Raw genomic sequence first — 23,851 nt, 5'->3', positions numbered from 1 at the left:
TGTGTCCATTGCGATTTCCATGTTCTATGTCAGTCAAACAGGCCTCCTCATAGGATCAAATGATCAGAGGTGCATGAATGCCACCATCCTGACAAACTCTTCAAATGCTGAAGGACCACAATAAAACGCTGCAGCCTTCAGACCTTCACCTCCTAGACCTTAGGTGATGGAAGAGTCAAATCCATGGAATGACAACATGGCATGGCCAACGGTGAAGGAAGAAGCGTGAAGAAAATGAGATTTTCGGAGCACTAAGAGCCGGATCGTGGTTTCCATGGCCTTGTGCAAATGTTACACAGAAAACCGGCTGAAAATAGTAGAATTTCAATGACTAAACTACAGTCCTTATTAGGTGAAAGAGTAGAACAAAGGTAAAGGGATGATAGTATCACTTTAAGTGGGGTTTATTCCACCCTGCTGCAGGTGTTATATGGAAACTGGGAGGGGGGCAGTTGAGTATGACCAACGTTGGGAGTTTACATTCCTAGGACAAGTTGCTACACGATTTTCAAAATGTTATCTGCTATTTAAAAATCGAATATTCATTATACCAGTGAGTAGTCCATTCATTTTCCAAAATTCAGTAATATATATTTTAAATATTTATAATTGCTGCCCCCGTTTTTCATCTCCTTTTCTGATGGATATAAAAATCCTGCAGCCCCAGACCTGGACATAATGAAGTGCTGAAGACTTGAATGCGACGCAGCTGCTGAGAGCAAAATTTCTATAAATAGAGTCACTCCTGCAGGGTAGGCGGAGAGCTAAAAATAGCATCAGATCAGCACGTCCTCACCTCTTCCAATGCAGCTAATATTCACCTCACAGCTCTCTACACACTCGCACTACACACAAACACACACACTTGATATACACACGTCCTCACCTCTTCCAATGCAGCTAAGTCACTTCACAGCTCTCTCTACACAATATCTATAGACAACACACATACTACATGCAACTAATAATCACCTCACAGTTTTCTCTACACAATAATCTATAGACACCTTAACCAGGATGGTATTGGCATTTAAAAAGGAGATAGAGCAGCTTCTGAACTAGAACCTGGGGGAAGGCCGGCATGGTTCGGAATAAGGTATCTTTCATTGATATCACCAAAACAAGGAAGATAGGGTATCCTTACAGAGAGGTTGCAATAGAGACCATAGTAGACCAGCAGGTGTCTTTAAATAAAAAGCAGACAAAAGATTGCAAAATATCACTGTCAACTGCTGAGCAAGATGTAAATAGGAACAATAAACATAGTTTGAAATGTCTATATGCAAATGCCAGAAGCCTAAGAAATAAGATGAGAGAGTTAGAATATATTGCACCAAATGAAAAATTAGATGTAATAGGCATCTCTGAGACCTGGTGGGAGGAGGATAACCAGTGGGACAATGTCATACCGGGGTAGAAATTATATTGTAGTGATAGGGTGGATCAAATTGGTGGAGGGGTAGCATTGTATGTTAAGGAGGGCCTTGAATCAAATAGATTGAAAATTTTGCAGGAAACAAAACACATCTTGGAATCCCTATGGATTGCAATTCCATGTGTAAAGGGGAAAAGGATAGTGATAGGAGTGTACTACCGTCCGCCTACCCAGGATGAACAGACAGATGTAGAAATGTTATCAGAAATTAGGGAGGCTAACAAACTGGGCAACACTATAATAATGGGTGATTTCAATTACCCTGATATTGACTGGGTGAATGTAATATCAGGGCATGCTAGGGAGCTAAAATTTCTTGACAAAATTGAGGACAGCTTTATGAAGCAGCTGGCACAGGAGCCAAGAAGAGAAGGAAAAATTCTAGACCTAGTCCTTAGTACAGCGCATGAGGTGGGAAAATGTGGGATACAAATGTACCAAATAAATACATAAAAATAAATCTGGTGCCGCTTGATAACAGTGATCATATGATCAGATTTGATATTAGCTTTGAAGTAAGTATACACAGGAAATCCAATACATTGGTGTTTAACTTTCAAAAAGGAGACAATGATAAAATGAGAAGAACTATGAAAAAAAACTTAGAGGAGCAGTTGTGAAAGTCAAAAATTTACATTAGGCATGGATGCTGTTCAAAAATACCATCCTGGAAGCCCAGGCCAAATATTTTCCATGTATCATAAAAGGAGGGAGGAAGATCAAACGACAGCCAGCATGGTTAAAAAATGGAAGAAGGATCCAACTGTAAATAAGAAGAAACAGCATAGGGAATAGCAAGTCAAATGCACAGCGCTGATAAGGAAAGCAAAGAGGGACTTTGAAAAAAAATTGCGTTGGAGACAAAAACACAGTAAAATGTTTTTTTTTAGGTATATTAAAAGCAAGAAGCTTGCAAAAGAATCAATTGGACCACTAGATGATCAAGGGTAAAAGGGGCACTCAGGGAAGACAAGGCCATAGTGGAGAAAGATTTGGGAGAAACACCGGTGCCAGAAATGGTATTCAAAGCTAAGTCAGAGAAACTGAATGAATTCTCTATAAACCTGGAAGATGTAATGGCACAAATTAAAGAGCAGCAAATTGCCTGGACCAGGTGGTATTCATCCCAGATAGAACTGAAAAATGAACTTGCAGAACTATTGTTAGTAATTTGTCTTTAAAATCAAGCATGGTAGAGGAAGATTGGAGGGTGGCCAACCTAACACCGATTTTTTAAAAAGGTTCCAGAGGAAGGGATCGGGACCTCCTACTGGTTAGTTTAGATGCCGAAAAGGCGTTTGATAAAGTACAGTGGAGGTACCTATTCAAAGTATTGGATTACATAGGCGTGGGAGGATGGTTTCTAGATGCGGTAAAAATACTCTACAAGGACCCAGTAGCCAGAATTTTAGTCAATGACTCGAAATCCCCCCCGATTCAGATAAAAGCGGGCACGAGACAGGGGTGTCCCCTTTCCCCCTTTTTATTTCTGCTGTATTTGGAGCCTTTGTTGAGGACCATCGAGGTCGACCCGGATATTGAGGGAGTCCAATTGCCAAACCAGTTGGTAAAAACTTTGTCCTTTGCGGACGACATATTTTTGACCCTAACTGACCCCCATAATTCCTTAAATAGAGTCTTGGCAGCTATTGACGAGTTTGGGCTATACTCGGGACTCTCGCTGAATCTAAAGAAATCTTTTGCCTTGCCCTCAGCGGAGAGGATACGAGGGACCTGGGGGGACTCTTTTCCGCTTCAGTGGGTGCAGGAGGAGGTGATGTATCTGGGTGTGCGGATTCCAATTGACCTGGGCTCATTATACGAGAGAAACATGGTTCACTTAAAAAAGAGGGTGACACAATCGCTGGTGAATTGGCAGGATTTGCCCATTTCTCTGATGGGCAGGGTAGCACTCTACAATATGGTATTGTTTCCTGTCTGGATTTATGCTTACCAAACTCTGCCCATGTTCCTGACCTCCAAAGATGATAAATGGCTGAGGTCAAAATTAAATGTGTTTTTGTGGCAGGGAAAAAGGGCACGCATGACAATCAACAGGGCAATTCTCCCAAGAGCACAGGGCGGGTTGGGATTGATGGATCTACGTATGTTTTCGGTGGCTAGTGGTATGCGCCACATCTCAGATTGGTTTCGGGCCACTGAATATTTTTCCCTCACGGCTGCTGAGACGAGCTGGGTTGAACCGTTGCATTTCTCCAGCTGGCTGCATCAGGTGAGGGGGCAGAACCCAAATTTGGGTGTGGCGTCGGCCATACTCGGTCCCTTAAGGCAGACGTGGAGGTGGCTCTGTGGGTTTTTCACACTAAATAAATCGGTGTCCCCATTGCTGCCCATAAGAGGCAACCCGGAATTCCCAGTGGGAGACTCCTCGGGGACTTTTAGAGACTGGAGGGCCAAGGGTGTCACTTATTTGAGACATGTGGTGTCGGAGCAGGGAGGGATGAAAACTATGTCTGATATCAGTGGAGAATTCCACCTGGGAAAGAGGGATCCCTTTGCATTTATGCAGTTAAGCCATTATGTTAACTCATTACCTAAGAATGATTTGTCTGTAAAAGTTTGGGAGTGTTTAAATGCAATGTTGGCGCTTGAGGCACAGGGAAAGATTCCACTGAAGTACTTTCACTCACTCCTACGAGAGCACCTACAGTCCACAGATTTTACCCGGATGGCACAACAGTGGACGAAGGAACTGGCCTTTTCGGTGAACCCGGAGAGTATCAAAAATGTATTGAAGGGCACATACAAACTGACAGAAAATGCCTGCTGGTGGGAATTACAGTATAAGTTTCTGTTCCGTCTTCATGTGTCGCCAAGAAGAGCGTTCCGAGCTACCTTGCGAGACTCAGATGTATGCCCTAAATGTGGGAAAGACAATGCAAATTTGGGCCACATGTTTTGGAACTGTATATGTATTCAGAAGTTTTGGAAGTCACTGGCGCTGCAAACCTCCTCGATGTGGGGCACAAAGTGGCGCATTTCTCCAGGCCAACTGTTCGGTATCTACAATATGCGGGGAGCGGCCAGGACAGGCTCTCGAGGTTTTTTGCACAGAGCTGTGTTGATGGCAAAAAAACTAATTTTACAACTGTGGTTGACCCCAGACATTCCAACAGTATCGCATTGGCGATCAGCGATGATTTACATGTGCTCATTTGAACGTAGTGGAATTACGGATCTGGCAGGGACCAGGGGGGACAAATTCTGTTCTGTCTGGGCACCGTTCTGGGACACTTTAACTCCAGTGGCTCGTAGTAGAGTGTTGAATTCCTGAGGTTGAGGGGGGGGGGGGAGGGGGTAGGCGTTGGGGAGGGGCGGAAAGAGAGGGAGGAAAATGTTATAAAATGTTTAAATTGGCGGTTTGAACTGAATAAGGATATGTGTGGCACTGTTAACATTGTATAATGGATAAGAACAATATCCTGGTTGGTGCATTATATTCAATAAACATGAGATTTAAAAAAAAAAAAAAAAGGTTCCAGAGGTGATCCGGGAAATTATAGATCGGTGAGCCTGATGTTGATGCCAGACAAAATGGTAGAGACTATTATAAAGAACAAAATTACAGAGTATATTCAAAAGCACGGATTAATGAGACAAAGCCATCGTGGATTTAGTGAAGAGAAATCTTGCCTCACCAATCTATTACATTGCTTTGAAGAGGTGAACAAACATGTGGATAAAGGTGAGCCAGTCAATATTGTGTATCTGGATTTTTCAAAAGGCATTGACAAAGAACTCATGAAAGACTCCAGAGGAAATTGGAGAGTCATGGGATAGGAGGTGGTATATTATTGTGGATTAAAAACAGAGAGTATGGTTAAATAGTCAGTATTCTCAATGGAGAAGGGTAGATAGCGGGGTTCCCCAGGGGTATGTGCTGGGACCACTGCTTTTTAACATATTTATAAATGATCTAGAGATGGGAGTAACTAGTGAGGTAATTAAATTTGCTGACAACACAAAGTTATTCAAAGTTGTTAAATCACAAGAGGATTGTGAAAAATTACAAGAGGACCTTAAGAGACTGGGACACTGGGCAGCCAAATGGCGCAGATGATGTTTAATGTGAGCAAGTGCAAAGTGATGTATGTGGGAAACAGGAACCCGCTATAGCTACGTAATGCAAAGGTTCCACATTAAGGTTCACTGACCAGGAAAGGGATCTAGGCGTCATCATTGACGATGAGTTGAAACCCTCTGCTCAGTGTGTGGTGGCGGCTAAGAAAGCAAATAGAATGCTAGATACTATTAGGAAAGGAATGGAAAACAAAAATGAGGACATTATAATGCCTTTGTATTGCTCCATGGTGCAACTGCACCTCGAATGCTGTGTGCTATTCTGGTCACCGCATCTCAAAAAAGATATAGTGGAATTAAAAAAGGTACAGAGAAGGGCGACGAAAATTATAAAAGGGATGAGATGATTTCCCTATGAGGAAAAGGTAAAGTGGCTGGGGCTCTTCAGCTTGGAGAAGAGATGGCTGATTGGAGATATGATAGAGGTCTATAAAATAATGAGTGGAGCGGAACAGGTAGACATGAATCACTTGTTCACTCTTTCCAAAAATACTAGGACTAGGGGGCATGTGATGAAGCTACAAAGTAGAAAATTTAAAACAAATCAGAGAAAATTCACTCAACGTGTAATTACACTCTGGAATTCTTTGCCAGAGAATGTAGTAAAAGCAGTTAGCTTAGCAGGGTTTTAAAAAGGTTTAGATGGCTTCCAAAAAAAAAAAGTCCACAGACCATTATTAAAATGGACTTGGGGAAAATCCACTGCTTATTTCTGGGATAAGCAGCACAAAATGTATTGAACTTTTTGGGGATCTTGCCAGGTATTTGTGACCTGGATTGGCCACTGTTGGAAACAGGATGCTGGATTGATGGACCTTTGGTCTTTCCCAGTATGGTAATACTTATGTACCCACACACAATCTACAGACACACACTACGTGCAGCTAACAATCATCTCACAGTTCTCTCTACACAATATCTACAGACACACACACAATGTATATACAATGCAGCTAATAGTAATCTCTCTTTCTCTCTCATATATATATATATTATATATATATATATATATATATTGTAACCAGGTCACCCTTCCAGGTGAGAGCCGGGGTCGACCCTGCTTAGCTTGGCTAGCTTTTCCCCGGTATGAGCTGCAACCACGGCCTTGCTGCACTGCTTGTCCTAGTTAACTGCTGCCCAGCTGACCTGCAACCAGGATCAGCTCACGACTGGGACACACAAAACTCCAGCAGTCTTATAGTTCTTGAAAACCACAGGTCTTTATTCTCTCAGCATCTTTTAATACAGCTTTAATCTTCAAGCAGTTTCTTCATCAAGAATGCAAGAGTCAGTTCAGTTTTTTTCACATTCAGCTTATTAACACAGTCCAATCTTAACTCAGAATATCACACCCAGCAAACCTTTGTCTTGCTCCCCATTGTAGCCTCCCCTCATCAGCACTATCTTCTACCCTTAGATAGTTTATGGGTTAGCTTCTTCCACCAGTGGCTTCCCCACTGGATTATCTTATCCTCTCCAAGTATGCACAGCTTGGGCCACACTCCCGCCACCAAAGCCTTTACCTTTCTTGAGGAAGTTTGAGCAAACCCTCCAACCTCCATGCACTCCTCCTTACCTTCTCCTTCTACCTCCTCTTTATTCCACTCCATCTCCTCCTCCCCAAGCTCCCCCAGCTGTTCCCCATCTCCAGGATCAGACCTCATCTCCCAATCAGTCACTCCACCCTCCCCCTCCTGGGAGTTCAGCTGACCCTGCACTGGCTTCTGGGAAGTGTAGTTTTTCTCCTGTATTACCGCTTTCCCTGGCCGTTTGATCCCTAGAGGGCGCCCTGTTCTCCTAGCTGGGCTGAATGAACGGGGATGATGCCGGCTGAAAGACCCACTATCCCCTTTCCCTCGCACCAGCCCTCCAGAGTGCTCACACACCCCCCTGCTCAAACGATTGCCAGTCTTCTCCTGGCCTGTACTGGCAATTCGCGAAAGAACATCTGCGTTTGTCAGAAATTTGCCTGATCTATGCTCCACCTTGAATTGATAGGGCTGTAAAGCCAGATACCACCTTGTGAGACGACCATTACTATTTTTCATCTGGCCCAACCACCTCAAAGGCGCATGATCCGTAACCAGAGTAAATTTCCGACCATCTAAATAGTAATGGCACATCTGCACGGCCCATTTTATCGCTAAACATTCTCTCTCTATGGTTGAGTACCTGACCTCATGGGGGAGCAGTTTCCGGCTCAGGTACATCAGGGGATGTTCCTGCCCCTCGTGTACCTGAGACAACACGGCCCCCAAACCTACCCCCGAGGCATCAGCTTGCAGTACAAAGGGCTTATCAAAATCCACGGCTCGCAGCAGGGGTTCCTGACACAGGGCCACTCTCAACTCATTGAACACCCGCAGCCCTTCCTCCTCCCATCGTAGACTGTTGGGGGACCCCTTCTGAAGTTTATTAGTGAGGGGTGTAGCAATGGAGGCAAAGTGGGGTATGAACCTCCTATAATACCCCACTAGGCCCAAAAAGCTCCTTAACTGCTTCTTATTTTTGGGGTATGGAAAGTCCTGGATACTCGCTACCTTATCCCAGAGCGGAGTTATTTGACCATTCCCCACCCAGTATCCCAAATATTTAACCTTCTCCTGCCCAAAACAACACTTTTGCGGGTTCAAAGTCAAACCTGCTTGACGGAAAGCCTCTAATACTGCCCTCACCCTTATAATATGCGAGGGCCAATCCTCACTCTGAATGATAACATCGTCCAGGTAAGCCGCCGCATATTGCTGATGCGGTCTTAACACCTGATCTAACAACCGCTGGCAGGAAGCTGCCGCTGAATTAAGACCAAACGGCATGCGTTTAAATTGATAGAGCCCCATGGGTGTAGAGAAAGCTGTCTTAGGCTTGGCCTCCTGAGTCAGAGGGATCTGCCAATACCCTTTTGTCAAGTCCAGGGTGGACAGATATCGTGCAGTACCCAAGCGATCCAAAAGCTCATCAATACGTGGCATCGGATAGGCGTCGGCATCAGAGAGCGCATTAACTTGCCTAAAGTCGATGCAAAACCGCCACGTACCATCGGACTTGGGCACTAACACCACAGGACTCGACCAGGGACTGACAGATTCCTCAATGACCCCAAAATCCAGCATCTCCTGTACCTGTCGGACCACCTCTTGTTTCTTTGGGGGTGAGAGACGGTAAGGTCTCTGTCTGACCACCCGGCCCGGCTCCGAGATGATATCATGCATGATAAGGTGAGTTTCCCCTGGGCAAGGAGTCAGGACATCCCGAAACTCCTCCACCAGTGCCTGAACCTCTTTCTGCTGACTCCCTGGCAATGTAGTAGCAATCTGCGGTTCTCCTGCCTTAAATATCTCCGTGATCTGTGGTCCTAATTCTTCCTCAGCTTCTATCTTAGACTGACCAAATAGTCCCCTTCTCTCCTGCCAAGGTTTAAGCACATTAATATGATAGGTCTGCTCCCGGCCTTGCTCATTCCTTACTAAGTAGGTGACTGGACCTAACTTCTTTTCTATGACAGCAGGACCCCTCCAGCGTCCTGTGAACTTATGAGGTGAGTCTGAAACCATGATCAAGACTTTGTCCCCCACCTCCAATGCCCTCTCCACCCCTTTCCGGTCATAATAGGCTTTCTGGTAATCCTGACTCCTCTCCCAGTGTTGCTGAGCCCCGCGGCTCAATTTATGCAACCGTTCCTTCAGCTTCACTAGATAGTTCACTACATCCCGATCCTCCTCTTCCGGAGGAACCCACTGCTCCCTTAACACATCCAACACTCCCCGGGGTGATCTCCCATACATCAATTCAAATGGTGATACGCCCAGAGAGGCCTGAACATTCTCCCTACACACATACAAAACAAATGGTAACAATAGATCCCATTCCTCATGGGAGGAACCTAACCCTTTCCTCAACAACATTTTCAAGGTTTTATTGAATCTCTCCACCAGGCCATTAGTCTGAGGATGGTAAGCTGCGGTCCGAATATGCTGTATCCCGAAAGCCTCCCACACCTGGGCCAGGGTTCGTGACATGAAATTGGTCCCCCGATCGGTAATCATTTCCCTAGGAAACCCCACCTCACAAAAGATCCGAATTAGCTGGGCCGCAATAACTTTCGCTGAGGTGGTACGAAGCGGCACGGCCCAGGGATACCTTGTGGCCATATCCATGATCACTAGAATATAGGAATACCCCCTTCGGGACTTATCAATGGGCCCGATCATATCCATTGCCATACGGGTAATAGGAGTCCCTATACGGGGAAGGGGTTGTAGGGGCACTCTGTTCGGTATTTGCTCTGATACCCTCTGACACTGACTACAGGAGCTGCAAAATTGTTCCACCTCTTTATACACCCCGGGCCAGTAAATCTGTTTAATACCTGCCGGAGAGTATTCTGAGCCCCCTTGTGACCCCCTAAGATATGATCATGAGATACCCGTAACACCAGGTCCCTAAACCCCCTCGGTACTACTAACTGCTTCTGAGGTTCCTTCCCCCCTTCTAAACAGGACAGCCGATATAGCAACCCCTTGTCACTAACAAACCGAGGGAAGCTGGTTTCTCCCTCTTGATCTACCCGCTCCCACGCATATTGCAATGTCTGGTCATCTTTTTGCTCTTTGGGAAAATCAGGGAATCTCTCTAACACCTGTGCCGTATCCCCTGGGAACCTCCCCTGATGAAGGAGCTCTTGACAATGCTGCCGCCTTTGCTCCTGACCTCGTTTCTTTTGCTGAGAGCCTTTCCTTGTCTTCCCCGGCCTTCCCATAACCTCTCCCTGGAATGGAAATACTTGTGCCAGGGACAGTTCCTGCTCCTTTCCCTGCCTCTCCTGGGCCCGGGTAGATACCAAGGCTTGCTTACCCCCAAGGCAGTATGTGAATGGAGCCCAATCCCTTCCTAAAATGAGATCCTGAGGAAGCCTAGGAAGTACAGCCACCCACACCCACTGAAGGCCCTCCTGGTCCTGTATGTCTACTAGCCGGACTGGATACCTTGAGGAGGCCCCGTGTATGCACTGAATAGCCACAGACCGGTCTCTCTTCCTACCCTGCTGACCCCCTTTCCGGGCAATCTGCCCCCACAACTTCTGGGAGCACATTGTCTGGTCCGCTCCTGAGTCCAAAAGTCCTTCCACCGGGACCCCTCCTATCTTAACCCAATGCGTAAACTGGGGTTCCTTAGAGGGGGTTACCTGAGATATGAGCCCCAACTTGGCCCTACAGTCCCTCCTCAGATGTCCCGACTTCCCACATCGGTAGCACACTCTATCATCCTCCTTAGGCCCTTCCTCCCTCCACCCAGATCCTTTGAACATTTTACCCCGACCACCCCGCCAGACATCCTCTCCCCCCTTGGAGTATTGTGACTCCAGGAAGTATTCAAAGCCTTTGATAGCTTCTTCCAGAGTCTCACATCCCTTCCTGATCAAATTAACCCGGATACTCTCCGGTAGAGCCTCTAAAAACTGCTCCAGCACCAGATCCTGCAATAACTGGGTCACTGCCCTCTTATCAGGCTCTAACCATTTGATAGCCAAGTCCATCAGCTTCTGGGCCAAGGCCTTCGGAGTCTCCCCCTCCCTCCACCTCCAACTCCGGAAGCGCCTGCGATAAGTTTGTCTGCTTACCCCATACCGGTCCAAAATAGCCGTTTTCAGCTTTGGTAATCCACCACGTCCCCTGGCAACAGGCTCCGAAAAGCTGCCAGGGCTTCCCCGGACAGGGCGGGAGCCAGTCTGATGGTCCATTGTTCTTGAGGCCAGGCAGCCGCCAATGCTACCCGCTCAAAAGTCCCCAGATAATCCTCAATGTCGTCCTGCTCTGTTAATTTGCCCCAAGGCAGCCAATTAACCCGTCCAGGCTCCAGGCTTCCAGGCACAGCTCCAGTGACTGTAGCCTCCAATGAGGTGCTCTCTTTCCTCGGTAGGGGTACTGCCCGTAACAATTCCTGCACCACCTCCAGCACCGGTTGTATCTGTGCTCGAGAAGCAGCCAAGGAATCCTCTAGAAGTCTCTGAGCCATTTCCTGCTGCTTTGGAACTGGTGGGCCATAAAAGACAGCAGCTCCTTCGACTCCATGTCGCCTTAGCCACCGGTACCTGAGAGAAAGGGAACAACAAAGAACACTCTCCAAGTGCGGTATTACACAGCTCTGGCCCTCTATATCCCCCCTCCTCCTGGTTACCCGAGTCCCGTATATGCTTACCGGAACTCGGAGCAATGCACGCTTCTTTTGCCGGCGGGTTGTTCAGACCATCCCACCACTGCCACCATTCTGTAACCAGGTCACCCTTCCAGGTGAGAGCCGGGGTCGACCCTGCTTAGCTTGGCTAGCTTTTCCCCGGTATGAGCTGCAACCACGGCCTTGCTGCACTGCTTGTCCTAGTTAACTGCTGCCCAGCTGACCTGCAACCAGGATCAGCTCACGACTGGGACACACAAAACTCCAGCAGTCTTATAGTTCTTGAAAACCACAGGTCTTTATTCTCTCAGCATCTTTTAATACAGCTTTAATCTTCAAGCAGTTTCTTCATCAAGAATGCAAGAGTCAGTTCAGTTTTTTTCACATTCAGCTTATTAACACAGTCCAATCTTAACTCAGAATATCACACCCAGCAAACCTTTGTCTTGCTCCCCATTGTAGCCTCCCCTCATCAGCACTATCTTCTACCCTTAGATAGTTTATGGGTTAGCTTCTTCCACCAGTGGCTTCCCCACTGGATTATCTTATCCTCTCCAAGTATGCACAGCTTGGGCCACACTCCCGCCACCAAAGCCTTTACCTTTCTTGAGGAAGTTTGAGCAAACCCTCCAACCTCCATGCACTCCTCCTTACCTTCTCCTTCTACCTCCTCTTTATTCCACTCCATCTCCTCCTCCCCAAGCTCCCCCAGCTGTTCCCCATCTCCAGGATCAGACCTCATCTCCCAATCAGTCACTCCACCCTCCCCCTCCTGGGAGTTCAGCTGACCCTGCACTGGCTTCTGGGAAGTGTAGTTTTTCTCCTGTATTACCGCTTTCCCTGGCCGTTTGATCCCTAGAGGGCGCCCTGTTCTCCTAGCTGGGCTGAATGAACGGGGATGATGCCGGCTGAAAGACCCACTATCCCCTTTCCCTCGCACCAGCCCTCCAGAGTGCTCACAATATATATATATATATATATATATATATACACACACACACACACACACAAAATATAGACACACACAGTGTAGAAGCTCACAGCTCACTGTGTGAGTGTGCAAATTTTCACTGTGTGTATATAGATATATATTTGTGTGTGTGTGTATACATGCAAATGTTTACTGTGTGTATATAGGGGGGTGTGTCTAATTTTTTTTTACTGTGGGTATATATTTTGTGTGTGTATGTATATTGGTGGGTGGGTGTATATATTGATGTGTTTATGTGTAATTTTTTACTGTGTGAATATAATGGTGTGTGTGTGTGCACGTACACATATATGTGTATATTCTCTCTCTCCTCAGTCTCTCCTCTGTCCCCAGCTTCAGTATCTGACATTAATTTGTTTCTATTTATATTTCACTCCCTGTTTCCAGGGGAAACTAATGATCTTCTGACGTCAATGGAGGTCACTGAGGCACTGGCGGAGCTACAGAGCCGGGCGATAGGGTGAGATGGGGTGGGGGGGGGGGCTGTACTTAAAAGTAAAATGGCAGAGAACAGAGCATCATTCTCCCCCAACCCCCACCTCTCATCTCCAGTCTCCTCCTGAGTCTGCTCTCGGTGAAAATCCTTTTCCTACACACAGACAGCAAGAGTCACCCCTGACAATCCAACCCTCCCCTCCTCATTCCCTCACCCTGGGGCTTCAAACCCTCAACCCCCCCCCCCCCTTCTACCAGGTTAACCATTAACAGGTACCTGGAAGAGTCTGCTGACTTGTAAACCAATGAATCCATCCTTCAAAAGGCAGCTTCTCCCAGCATTGCACTTCCTGACTCTGTATCCATGTCAGATAGAAACACTGTGCATTACATAATCTTGGAAATGTGTGTAAAGGGGGCTGATGGGGCCACATGTTATTTAACATTCTATAGCCCACGCTATCTGAAATTCTATGCAGTTTACAACCAAAACATACATATCACACAAAACAACATCCAAATTAGAATTACAATGGCCAGAAATTAAACCAAAGAGATGTGCTTAAGCCAAGGCTCCGAAATTCATGTTTAGTAAGAAAGACACAGCTCTCTGATAGGCTATTTCTGGAACATGTACAACAATGCAATAAATACAAGGAAAACAAAAGCCGGAAGAAACAATATTGCACGTGAAATAAACACTTTCCAGACCACCTCAAGCACCTTCCACCAGAATGGCAGACACAACAGAGGAAAACACAGGCAAACCAGAAGTCTGGCTTCTTTCTACTGTCTGTCTCAAATACATTTACATGTGTTAAATGTGAGGCATGCGCATGTCTGTAATTGTGAGATGTGTGCACATGTGTGTGTGAGGAAGGGAATGGCAGGAGTGGGGTACTGATGTGTGTATGTGTGCACGATTCTGAAGTGTGTGCAAATGTAAGATATGTGCATGTGTGTGATTGTGAGATGTGTGTGTGTGGAAGGGAAGGATAGGAGCAGTGGCACTGGGTGAGCAAGTGTGTAATTGTGAGGTGTGTGCATGTGTGTATGCGTGGAAGGGAAGGGCAGGAGCAGAGGCACTGAGGTGTGTGCGTGCGTGTGTGATTGTGAGACACGTTCACATGTGCGATTGCGAGATGCATGCATGTGCGGAAGGGAAAGGCAAGCGTGGGGGTACGAGTATATCTCAAATTGGGTGTCTTACTTGTGAATAAAGGCACACACAAGATCACCTAATTCCTATTTATAGACACCAACTCTACATCCAAATGTCTCAAGCACCTCTATAACCACTAACACCAGCAAGGCTACTGCCCACACATCTGGCCTTCTGGCTGCTACCCGACCACCACTAGCCTGCTGCACCCATCCAGGGAGTCTGCAATCCGCTCTTCCAGAGAATTACACTTATTTCTCAGTTCATTCTTAACCATTCATTCTGCAGCTTCATTGATCCTTGTTCACTCATCTGAATGGGGCAATTCATTCACTTTAAAAATCTGCCACTAGGTCATGTTTCTGCTAACTTCTCACATGTTTGCACCTAAATTCCTCTGTTCTTATCCCAGACTTTACTCCTCACACCTAAGACTCCCCTGTGCTTATCCCAGACTTCCATAAAGTCTGTTGCTGTTTTCGTATTGTCATCTGCTGCTGGGGGGGGGGGGGGGGGGGGGGGGGGGGAGACAGTGTAGACATTCATTATCCTTTCCATAAAAGCTTCTTTTCATGTTGTTCAGTCTACTCTCCAGAGCCTCAGATCATGATCCTTTGATCTAGACTTTCCTTACATTGTAAGTAGAGGAGTGTGGTAGCTAGCTAGCACATTTGCTTATTTCCGATCTGACGAAGAAGGGCAACCTTCGAAAGCTAATCAAGAAATGTATTAAGTTATGTCCAATAAAAAAGGTATCATCTTATTTTCTTTTCCATGTTTATTTTGTTTGATTTCTATTGATATCCTTTACATTGAAAATCATTTTCTCTCCTATTTCAGACACGTCTGTCATGTCTCTCCTCTAGGGTGTACAGGCTGTCCCCTTGTTTCACAAGGCATTTGGTTTAGGGTTAGCTGTGGTACCATCTTATCTTAGTGAGTGTCTGGCTGATTGCTGTAGCTCTCTCATCTTCCCTGTAGCATGTCATGTCACATATGAAGGTTGGGGGGGGGGGGCAGCCAGCTGTCCACATGCCTAAGAGCAGTCAGTGGTATAAATCCACTGCTACCCTTGTCTCCTCTGAAAAGGTTTCCAGTGCAGACCTGTCATCATTTTGGTCGCCCCTCTCTGGCCTCTATATGTCCTGAATACACAGCCTCTAGAACTGAATGCAGTACTCCAGATAAGATTTCACCAGTAACCAGCAAGCTGGCATGGTAACCTCTGTTTCTACTAGTGACACCCCAGTACCACCATTACACTACCTTAAAATAATCAAAATTATTTCCAGCCCAAGGCCTCTCTCCCACTTTGTAGCTTTAGCAATTTGTCCTTCTGTTTCGCATTCCCCTCTTGAATTTCTGTGCTCCAAACCTGTAACTGCATTTTTTTTCATGTTCTGCAACATTATTTTTGTAAAGTGACAACCTGAAAAATGGCATCCTCGGGGGCAAGTTGCATCATCTCTCTGCCTGTGACCCTGGAGCAGATGTTTTTCCTCCTTTCAGCTATGTGAATTTTTTCCTTCCTCAATTTGAATTTCATCCCATCATCTACCTGGCAGGAAACAAGAGTGGAACTTCGTGAGAGGGTAGGAGGTAGCAAGGGAGAGACTGGATACTCTACGAAACATAGGAAATACTCCGAAAACTAACGTGTAGATTTTGTACAGAAGAGCTGGAAACATTTTGTAACTGGCTGCAAAACTATGATGGGAGGATTATATTCCTAAAGGCACAATCAGATGCCACATCTTATCCACTAGAAACTTTGCAAGCGTTGCTTACTGGAAAAGCATTGGAGTCATGGTCATAAGAGAATTAAGGAAAATGAAAAGGTTGTGATCACCTGCGACATTACAACTCCAACAGTTATAAAGTTTGATGCAAGAAAACAAGACATTGAGCTAAAGGAGGAAACACAGAACAGCACTGATTTCAGAGGTGTCAGGTCCTACTGATTGTTCTGTGCATCCAGCAGGAGAAAGAGAAATGCAGTCGGAGACCAAAATAATGTGGCAGAAAAATACAGAACCAGACTTATGTAAAAGCTATTTTCATGGTATCTTGAGAAATTGCCTATACACGTTAGATCTCTTAGCAACTACTGCAAAACTTAGCAGTAAATTTGAAAGGCTGAGATCATTTTCCACATACCCTGGCTTAGGAGTAAGGTTCATTACTATCATGGTATAAGCAAAACTAACCCATTTTGAGACATGGCCCCAGAATGGATTCCACCAGGTTTCTAGTCCAGCCCCCCCCCCCCCCCCCCACACACACACACACAACTCAGGAGCCTCCTAGGCAGGACAGTATCAAAAGTTGTGCTGAAATCCCAGAACACCGCATGCAAACGGTCTGCCTCTGATCTTACCCTTTGATTTCCCAATCAAAATTTAAAAAGTCAACCTTATTCATTTCACATGATCTATCTGGGATCCTACAATCTGCTAGACTGTATATGTTTCGCTATATTTTCTTACAGAACACTGCACCGCAAGAGGAGAACCCATGACAAATAATGAATTAATAATTTCTTACAACAGACATCCAATGAAATGTTAAAACGCATCAGCTAAAATCAAACATGGCCACGTTTCGGCTTCTGCCTGCCTCGGGGTAAAATACAGATAAAAGAGATTAGAAACATACAGATGTAACGAGAAACACTCACAATCTGACGGAATATCAACTCAATAATTGATACATACGGACAAAACTTTGTGGATTCCTCAGCGGTGAGGAAACTTGTGTAAGGTCTGATGTACTGAATAGCCTTATCCTTGTCACTTTCTCAGTGTTTTACCCCGATTCAGGCGGAAGCAGCTGACGCGTTTTAACATTTCATCTGATGTATTTTATACTAAACTTTATGCTTGAAGTGATTATTTTATTCGTTTATCTTAACTTTTCCTCTCGCTCTCGTACACGCTGTGTGCGATTTGATTGCCTCACTTTTTTTCGTCCGGTGTGTAATAAATCATCTATCGCTTTGTCTCGATTTTATACAGATTACCTTCTAGACCATTTCAAACAAGAGTTGTAAATTAAACGGGCAGGATGTAAATACCCGCCCACACATTTATACGCACAGACAGACCCGCAGGCATTCACAAATGCAGAGATATAGGGATCTGGATACACATTCACACATATATACAATCGCAGACCTTTTCCCCAACCATCGAAGAGTGGTCTTGACTATGATTATTGCTTTGGGTTGAGCCCTGAGCAACGCTGTCCCTGGTGCTGAACTTCAACCCGACCAGATTCAGCACTTTTCAGCCCGTTCTCGTCTCAGATCTCCATCAAATAAGTTTAGGTGTATGAAGGGCCAATGTACCCCCCCACCCCGAGCTGAGACCCCAACACCTGTCTCCCAGAGCCCTAGATCGGACACCCCGAGAGTCGGCCGGCCAGCAAGATTTCCCCAATTCATCTCGGTCCAAGGAGCGAGAAAGTGAATTAAAGCCTAGGTCTGGGCAGGCTGCTGCTCCCGGACCCATGAAAGCCAGTTCTTTCTGTGCAGGATAAATAATTATTAGAGGACCCGCATCCGTGTACAGAGATCATTCGTTAGAGCTAGGAACCAACTATTTCCCTGTGAAAAAGAGGGAAACCGTAGATTAGACGAACGAATGAAGGAAAACAGAGATTCAGGAATTCAGGTATTGAATGAATGAAGCATGGCATTAGTATGAATGGAGGAAGGAATCCATGTGAAAGAGAAGGGGAAGAAGTGAATTCCGCCCTGCCTGAGTGTCAGAAACAGACATTTCGGAGCCGTTTATCTAGTACGGACTGTATAGAACCACAGTACAGATCTGACCCATTGCCAAGTCAGAAGAGGGTGGAAACCGTGGCAAATGAAGGCAGAGAAGAACTGACCCGTCCTGCAAATGGCATTAAGGCTTGAGGTAAGAAACCTCGTCGAGGGCTCCTCCTTCTAATTCGCCTCTCAGATCTAAAAATAGACCTGCAAAGGACCAGGCTAGCGGCTCAGATCTTCGGCTGGCCCGGTTTTGGTAAGAAAGTTCAGAGGCGAGATGCCCTTCCCTTGATTAAAAGAACCTGGAGCCTATTTCCCCCCGGCAAAAGTATTCTGAGAAGCCAGGTTAAGCTTTTATTTAGAGAGAAAATCCCTCTAAATAAACTGATCATTGCTTTTCCCTCGTAATATTTCCGTAGGTGAGGGGGGGGGGGCATTGACAGCAGAAACAATATGGAGTTGACGTGAATGGGAAAGGCGAGATCCTGCATTGCGACTGTCTCCGGAAAATTCGGGAGCCTTGGAAATGGCTTTAGGTAGTTGCAGAATAAAAGTAGCAGTCGAAAGAGACAGCTTGGATCCCTGGCAGTGCTTCAGTCTCACCCCTGAGACCTGGGTAGCAGCAGCCCAGGCAGAGGAGAGGAGAGGAGAGGAGAGGAGGGGAGGGGAGGGGAGGGGGAGCTGTCCATGGGCTGAGTGCTGAAATGAGAGTCGTGACTGGGCTGGGCTGGAGTTTCCCTCCCACTTCGTGACTTTCACAGAGCTCGGCTGCTCCTTTTCTGTGGCTAAGGAGCTGTTGCACTTCTGAGTTGAGTCGTTTTGGCGTTTCGGAATCCAGTGAGTGTTAAACGAAAAGAATTGACAAGATCACCGGTCTCAGCTCCGGGTAAGTGACAAGAAGGTTTCTTTAATAATAATAATAACAACAACAACATTTGCAGGGTTTTTATCAAGTAAATTCTCACCGAACAGAGGGGATATTAACACAGAGTGAAACCCTCCTTGCACGAATTATCAGAGGATAGTAGAGTTTCGGAAACTTTATCTTAGACACATTTACAAACACCAGGGAAAAAAAACCCGGCATCTTTACACTGTGTATATTTAACTCTCCTCTGTAACGTAACGCTAAGAAAATCATAGTTTCTGTTCATAAAAAAAAAGTATTCCTCGATTCCGATAGAAAGAGAAGCCTAGAAAGTTAGCATAATGGTATCACGATAAAACGCCAGTCACGCACCACAATACACCACAAACTAAACGCACATGCAGTGCATTTCAATCACAGTCGCTTCCTGTCACATCTCATCTGCTGGACAATGTGTTTGGTGGCTGAAGGAATACCGACTGAAAGCAGACCCAGTGCACATGAAGCCCACCCGTGTGTGCAGGAGGCGAGAAGGGATTCCTACAGGAAGGCTGGGAAGGAGAGGCTTCTCTCGAGACTTTTTTTTTTTGCCAGGTCTTTCAATGTCAACTTGCTCTTCTTAACTGTACAGCCAGCCTCGGCTGTGTCCAAGAAGCTCTCATAATATGAGTAAGGGGCACTGCTACCTTCCCCCTTTGCAATAGGACCTGTGGCTTATCTCATAATTCTGACCTCTAAGGGAGACCGGACACCAGAGCAGATGACTAACAGGAGAGAAGAGGGAAACCTGCAAGTCTTGCAGTAATGGGTGACTGTGGCAGTGTTGCAGTAAAGGGTCCAGGGATGGGAAGGGTGACTGTGGCAATGTTGCAGTAACGGGCTGAGGGTTGATGCCTGTCTGTGTGGCTGGAGCAATGTGCAAGCGTTGGCTTATATTTATTGCTTGCTTCAGGGTGGAGGTTACGTCTGCCGGAGAAGAGGCTGAGGAGAAACATACTGATGAGTCTAAACAGCAGTTTCCCTAAACCGAATGCTTGCACACTGAACAGGGGGCTGCAGGCAGCGGATCTCTCGGTGAAGATTAGGAAAACCCAAAATGGTACAAGACCTGCCTAGGCTGAAGAGAGGAAAGCAATGAACACTGATGGTCCTCCACAGATCTTTTTGCGGTCTGGGCTTTCTGGGTCTATAAAATCCGTATCAGAAAGCCCTTACCCCAAAAAGCATCTGAAGAGGGACAATTGCAGCACAGGAGCAAGACTGGCACCATCTGAAGAGTTATGTTTGCAGGTCCAACACTATCCTGTCCTCCCTCCAGCCCCACACCTCAAGAAAAGCACCTGAAAGAAGGGGGTGGGGTCTGACCCAGAAAACACAGACACACACACATGCCACAGGACAACTCTGCCTGTCTCTGGTACTTCTCTGGCATTTAGGTGCCCAAACATTGCTACCTTTAGACAGCAAACAATGTATAGACTTCCCTTTCTTCCCCTGCCCCAACCCACCAAGAAGCCCACGCTTAAAATGAGGCTCATTTTCAAAGCACATAGATGTGCAACTTTGTAAGACTATAATGCTTTGAAAATGAGCAGCAGAATTAGCTGAAGAAAATGACTAAATTCGAATTTCTTCAACCCATTTGGTCATTTTTAAAGCAAAGCAAAAACCCATCACCTCCAGCATTGGAAAGAAGTTTGAGAAGTTAGGATTTGAATTCTGAATTGAATTTTAGCCTCTTTAAGAAACAAAATATATAAGTTGCAGCAGGATCCTTTCTGTTAGGAAACAGTTCCAAAGCTGTGAAACGGGTCCAAGGAAGTCCAGACAGACTGTGGCTGCTTTTCCATATTCCCAACCTTTCCACCAAGAAGTAGCATTTTCATACAACTGAAGATCTCCAGGACCTGTCCAATCCAGTGTCATCTGGGCTTCAGCAGTCGAAACTCCTGTCTAGCATTCATAAGTCCACAGCAGACTCCACTGGGTCACTGTCCAGAACAAACCCAAGCACCTCCTCAGTCGGGCTCAAAGATCCATAAGAGTCACTGTGCATCTCTCCAATATACCCGGGGCCTCCGAGGTGCCGTCTCTCCAGTATCCCCAGAGCTCTCTCTCTCTCCAGTATGCCTGGGTCTCTGAGGTGCCCTCTCTCCAGTATGCCCGGGGTCTCCGAGGCACCATCTCTCCGGTATGCCCAGAGCAGTCTCTCCAATATGCCCGGGGCCTCTGAGGCACCATCTCTCCAGTATGCCCAAAGTTGTCTCTCCAATATGCCCAGGACCTCCGAGGCACCGTCTCTCCGGTATGCCCAGAGCAGTCTCTCCAATATGCCCGGGGTCTCCGAGGCACCATCTCTCCAGTATGCCCAAAGTTGTCTCTCCAATATGCCCAGGACCTCCGAGGACCCGTCTCTCCAGTATGCCCAGTACCTCCGAGGCAGCCACCGTCTCTCCAGTATGCCCAGAGCTCTCTCTCCAGTATGCCCTGGGTCTCTGAGGAGCTCTCTTCTCTCTCCAGATTGCCCTGGGTCTCTGAGGTGCCCTCTCTCCAGTATGCCCGGGGCCTCCGAGGCACCATCTCTCCAGTATGCCCAAAGTTGTCTCTCCAAGATGCCCAGGACCTCCGAGGCACCATCTCTCCAGTATGCCCAGAGCTGTCTTTCCAATATGCCCGGGGCCTCCGAGGCACTGGCCGGGTACCGATCCCATCCCCTCCCCGAGGCTGGGTGATGACCCTGTTCAGGATTTGCTGCATAATAAACCCTTAGTTCCTGGAGACCCTGTATATTATTTTCAAACACTAGGTCATCCCTCATTTTCAGAAATACAAAAGTAACTTTCATTTTCTTTAAAATAGCAATAACCAGTGCATCTCGATAGATTGTCTTCTTGGGAACTGAGGATAACAAAGAATGGGAGAAACAAGACGGCAGATGTCAGGAAGAATTTCTGAAAGGTTCGCAAATTCTTTAATAAAACCCAGAAAAAGGGAAGCGAGCCTCATTTCATCGCTGTAAGGCCAGCGGGAAGCACAGTGCTGAAGCCTCCTGACTCCCTTATTTCTACATTTATATGTTAGGGATGGTCAAGGGGGTCAGAGCTCCAAATTGAGAAATTATGAGCAATTGTCTTGCGTCCTGAGGCGCAATGTTCTGGCAGACCTTGGTTCCTTTGTTACTCTGCATTAAGGGACAGGTCGGAGCAGTGATCTATTCCGGTTTTCTTCTTTTACACACAGTGAATGAGGTCATAGGATGGGGTAACACAGAGAAGAAACTGTACATTAACCCCACCCACCTATTCATTCCAAGAAACACCTCATTCCTGTCCTCCCCATCTATTAGAAGCACCTCATTTGTGCCCTAAAGCACCTTTGGATTCCAAGAAGCACCTCATTCTCCCCACACAGCAGTACCCCCTCCACCTATTTACTAGAAGCACCTCATTCCTGTCCCGCAGCACACTCCAGCACCCCTCCCCACCTTTTCATTACAAGCACCACACTCCTGCCCCACAGCACCCATGCACAGAGCCACAACCAGGCCAAAACTTGAAAGCTTTTTAATGGAATCACTGTTTCTATAGATAGTGATTAAACATTAGATGATTTGGAGATGAGACAGCTGAGGGAGATATGATAGAACTAGGGGGCACACAATGAAGATACAAAGTAGTAAATTTAAAACAAATCAGAGAAATATTTCTTCACTCAATGTGTAATTAAACTCTGGAATTCCTTGCCAGAGAATATGGTAAAAAGGAGTTAGCTTAGTAGAGTTTTAAAAGTTTGCGTCCTAAAAGAAAAGTCCATAAGCCATTATTAAGATGGATAAACTCTATATTACTGTTTTGGGATCTTGCCAGGTACTTGTAACCTGGATTGGCCACTGTTGGAAACAGGGCTACTGGGCTTGATGGACCTTCAGTCTGTCCCAGTCTGGCACACTTATGTTATGTTTATTATGACTTAATTATATTGTTCACAATCCAAAGCTGAATAGGAGGTGCAGCAATATAAATCTAAGATTTAAATACAAAATCCCCCACCTATATCTCCATTACAAGCACTGAAAACACAGCTTGTGCAATGCACTTCACTCCTGCCCTGAGCAAATCCATCTGGATCTCTATTACCAGGATGCAAATTACCTCATTCCTGCCTGGTGCTACTTTTTATGCTACCTCAGTCCCGAGACACTTCACTGATGCAGCCCATCTCAAAACAACCTGGAACAATGGTATCAGAGCTCTGAATAAGAGGGAATTCTGAATATTACATTCATTGTCAGTCAATTTCTGTTTTATTTTCATCAGTCTATTTTTTTTTTTTAATTATGCCTCTTATATTTCACTTTCTGATGAAGAGAAATTACTAAATTTAACATTTTCTCTCTCTCTCAACAAAAGACCCTGAGAATTAGCATATAATGGAGAGGGGGGGAAAGGTTTTTGATTTTAAAAGGGTCCTCTGTAAAATGTCACCACACAAACTTTCCAAGGATGTGGTCTGGAATTACCACAAATGGAGATTTAATTAATATTTGAAGCACCGCCCCTGAGTCCACAAAGGTGGCACACAGAGGTCCAGGGCACCAGTTCCACTAAAATGGAAAGGAGGGGTGAGAAGGCAGGAGGGCAAGATCATTGCTGTCCCTGGTCTGGTGCCTTTGATGTGGCACTGAGAGGGAACCCTGAGCCCTAATCCCCCCTACCCTGGTACTCTTCACATGTCACTGGGAGGGAATCCCGAGTCCCCATCCGCTCCCTGCCGTGGTGCCTTTCACATTCTTTTAGAGGGAATCCCGAGTCCTAATCCTTCATTGCCTGGTGCCCTCACATGTCACTGGTAGGGAATCCGAGTCCTAATCCCCTCTCTGCCCTGATCTCCTTCACATCTCAGTGGGGAGGAAT

The 23,851-nt window shown here is 46.0% G+C and overlaps 1 protein-coding gene across 1 annotated transcript in view; it reads left to right on the top strand.

Annotated features, from left to right (window-relative positions):
• The first annotated feature begins 11,336 nt into the window (after positions 1 to 11,336).
• The window catches only part of FAM71E1 (family with sequence similarity 71 member E1), a 56,167-nt gene continuing 43,652 nt past the window's right edge, over positions 11,337 to 23,851 (top strand). The window contains exons 1-2 of the mRNA XM_030194973.1: positions 11,337 to 11,451; positions 13,089 to 13,161. Coding sequence (XP_030050833.1) covers positions 11,337 to 11,451; positions 13,089 to 13,161 — 188 coding nt within the window. The remainder of the gene's footprint in view (positions 11,452 to 13,088; positions 13,162 to 23,851) is intronic.

Source organism: Microcaecilia unicolor, chromosome 3 (genome assembly GCF_901765095.1).
Source record: "Microcaecilia unicolor chromosome 3, aMicUni1.1, whole genome shotgun sequence".
NCBI lineage: Eukaryota > Metazoa > Chordata > Amphibia > Gymnophiona > Siphonopidae > Microcaecilia > Microcaecilia unicolor.
This window is presented reverse-complemented; position numbering and strand designations above follow the sequence as displayed.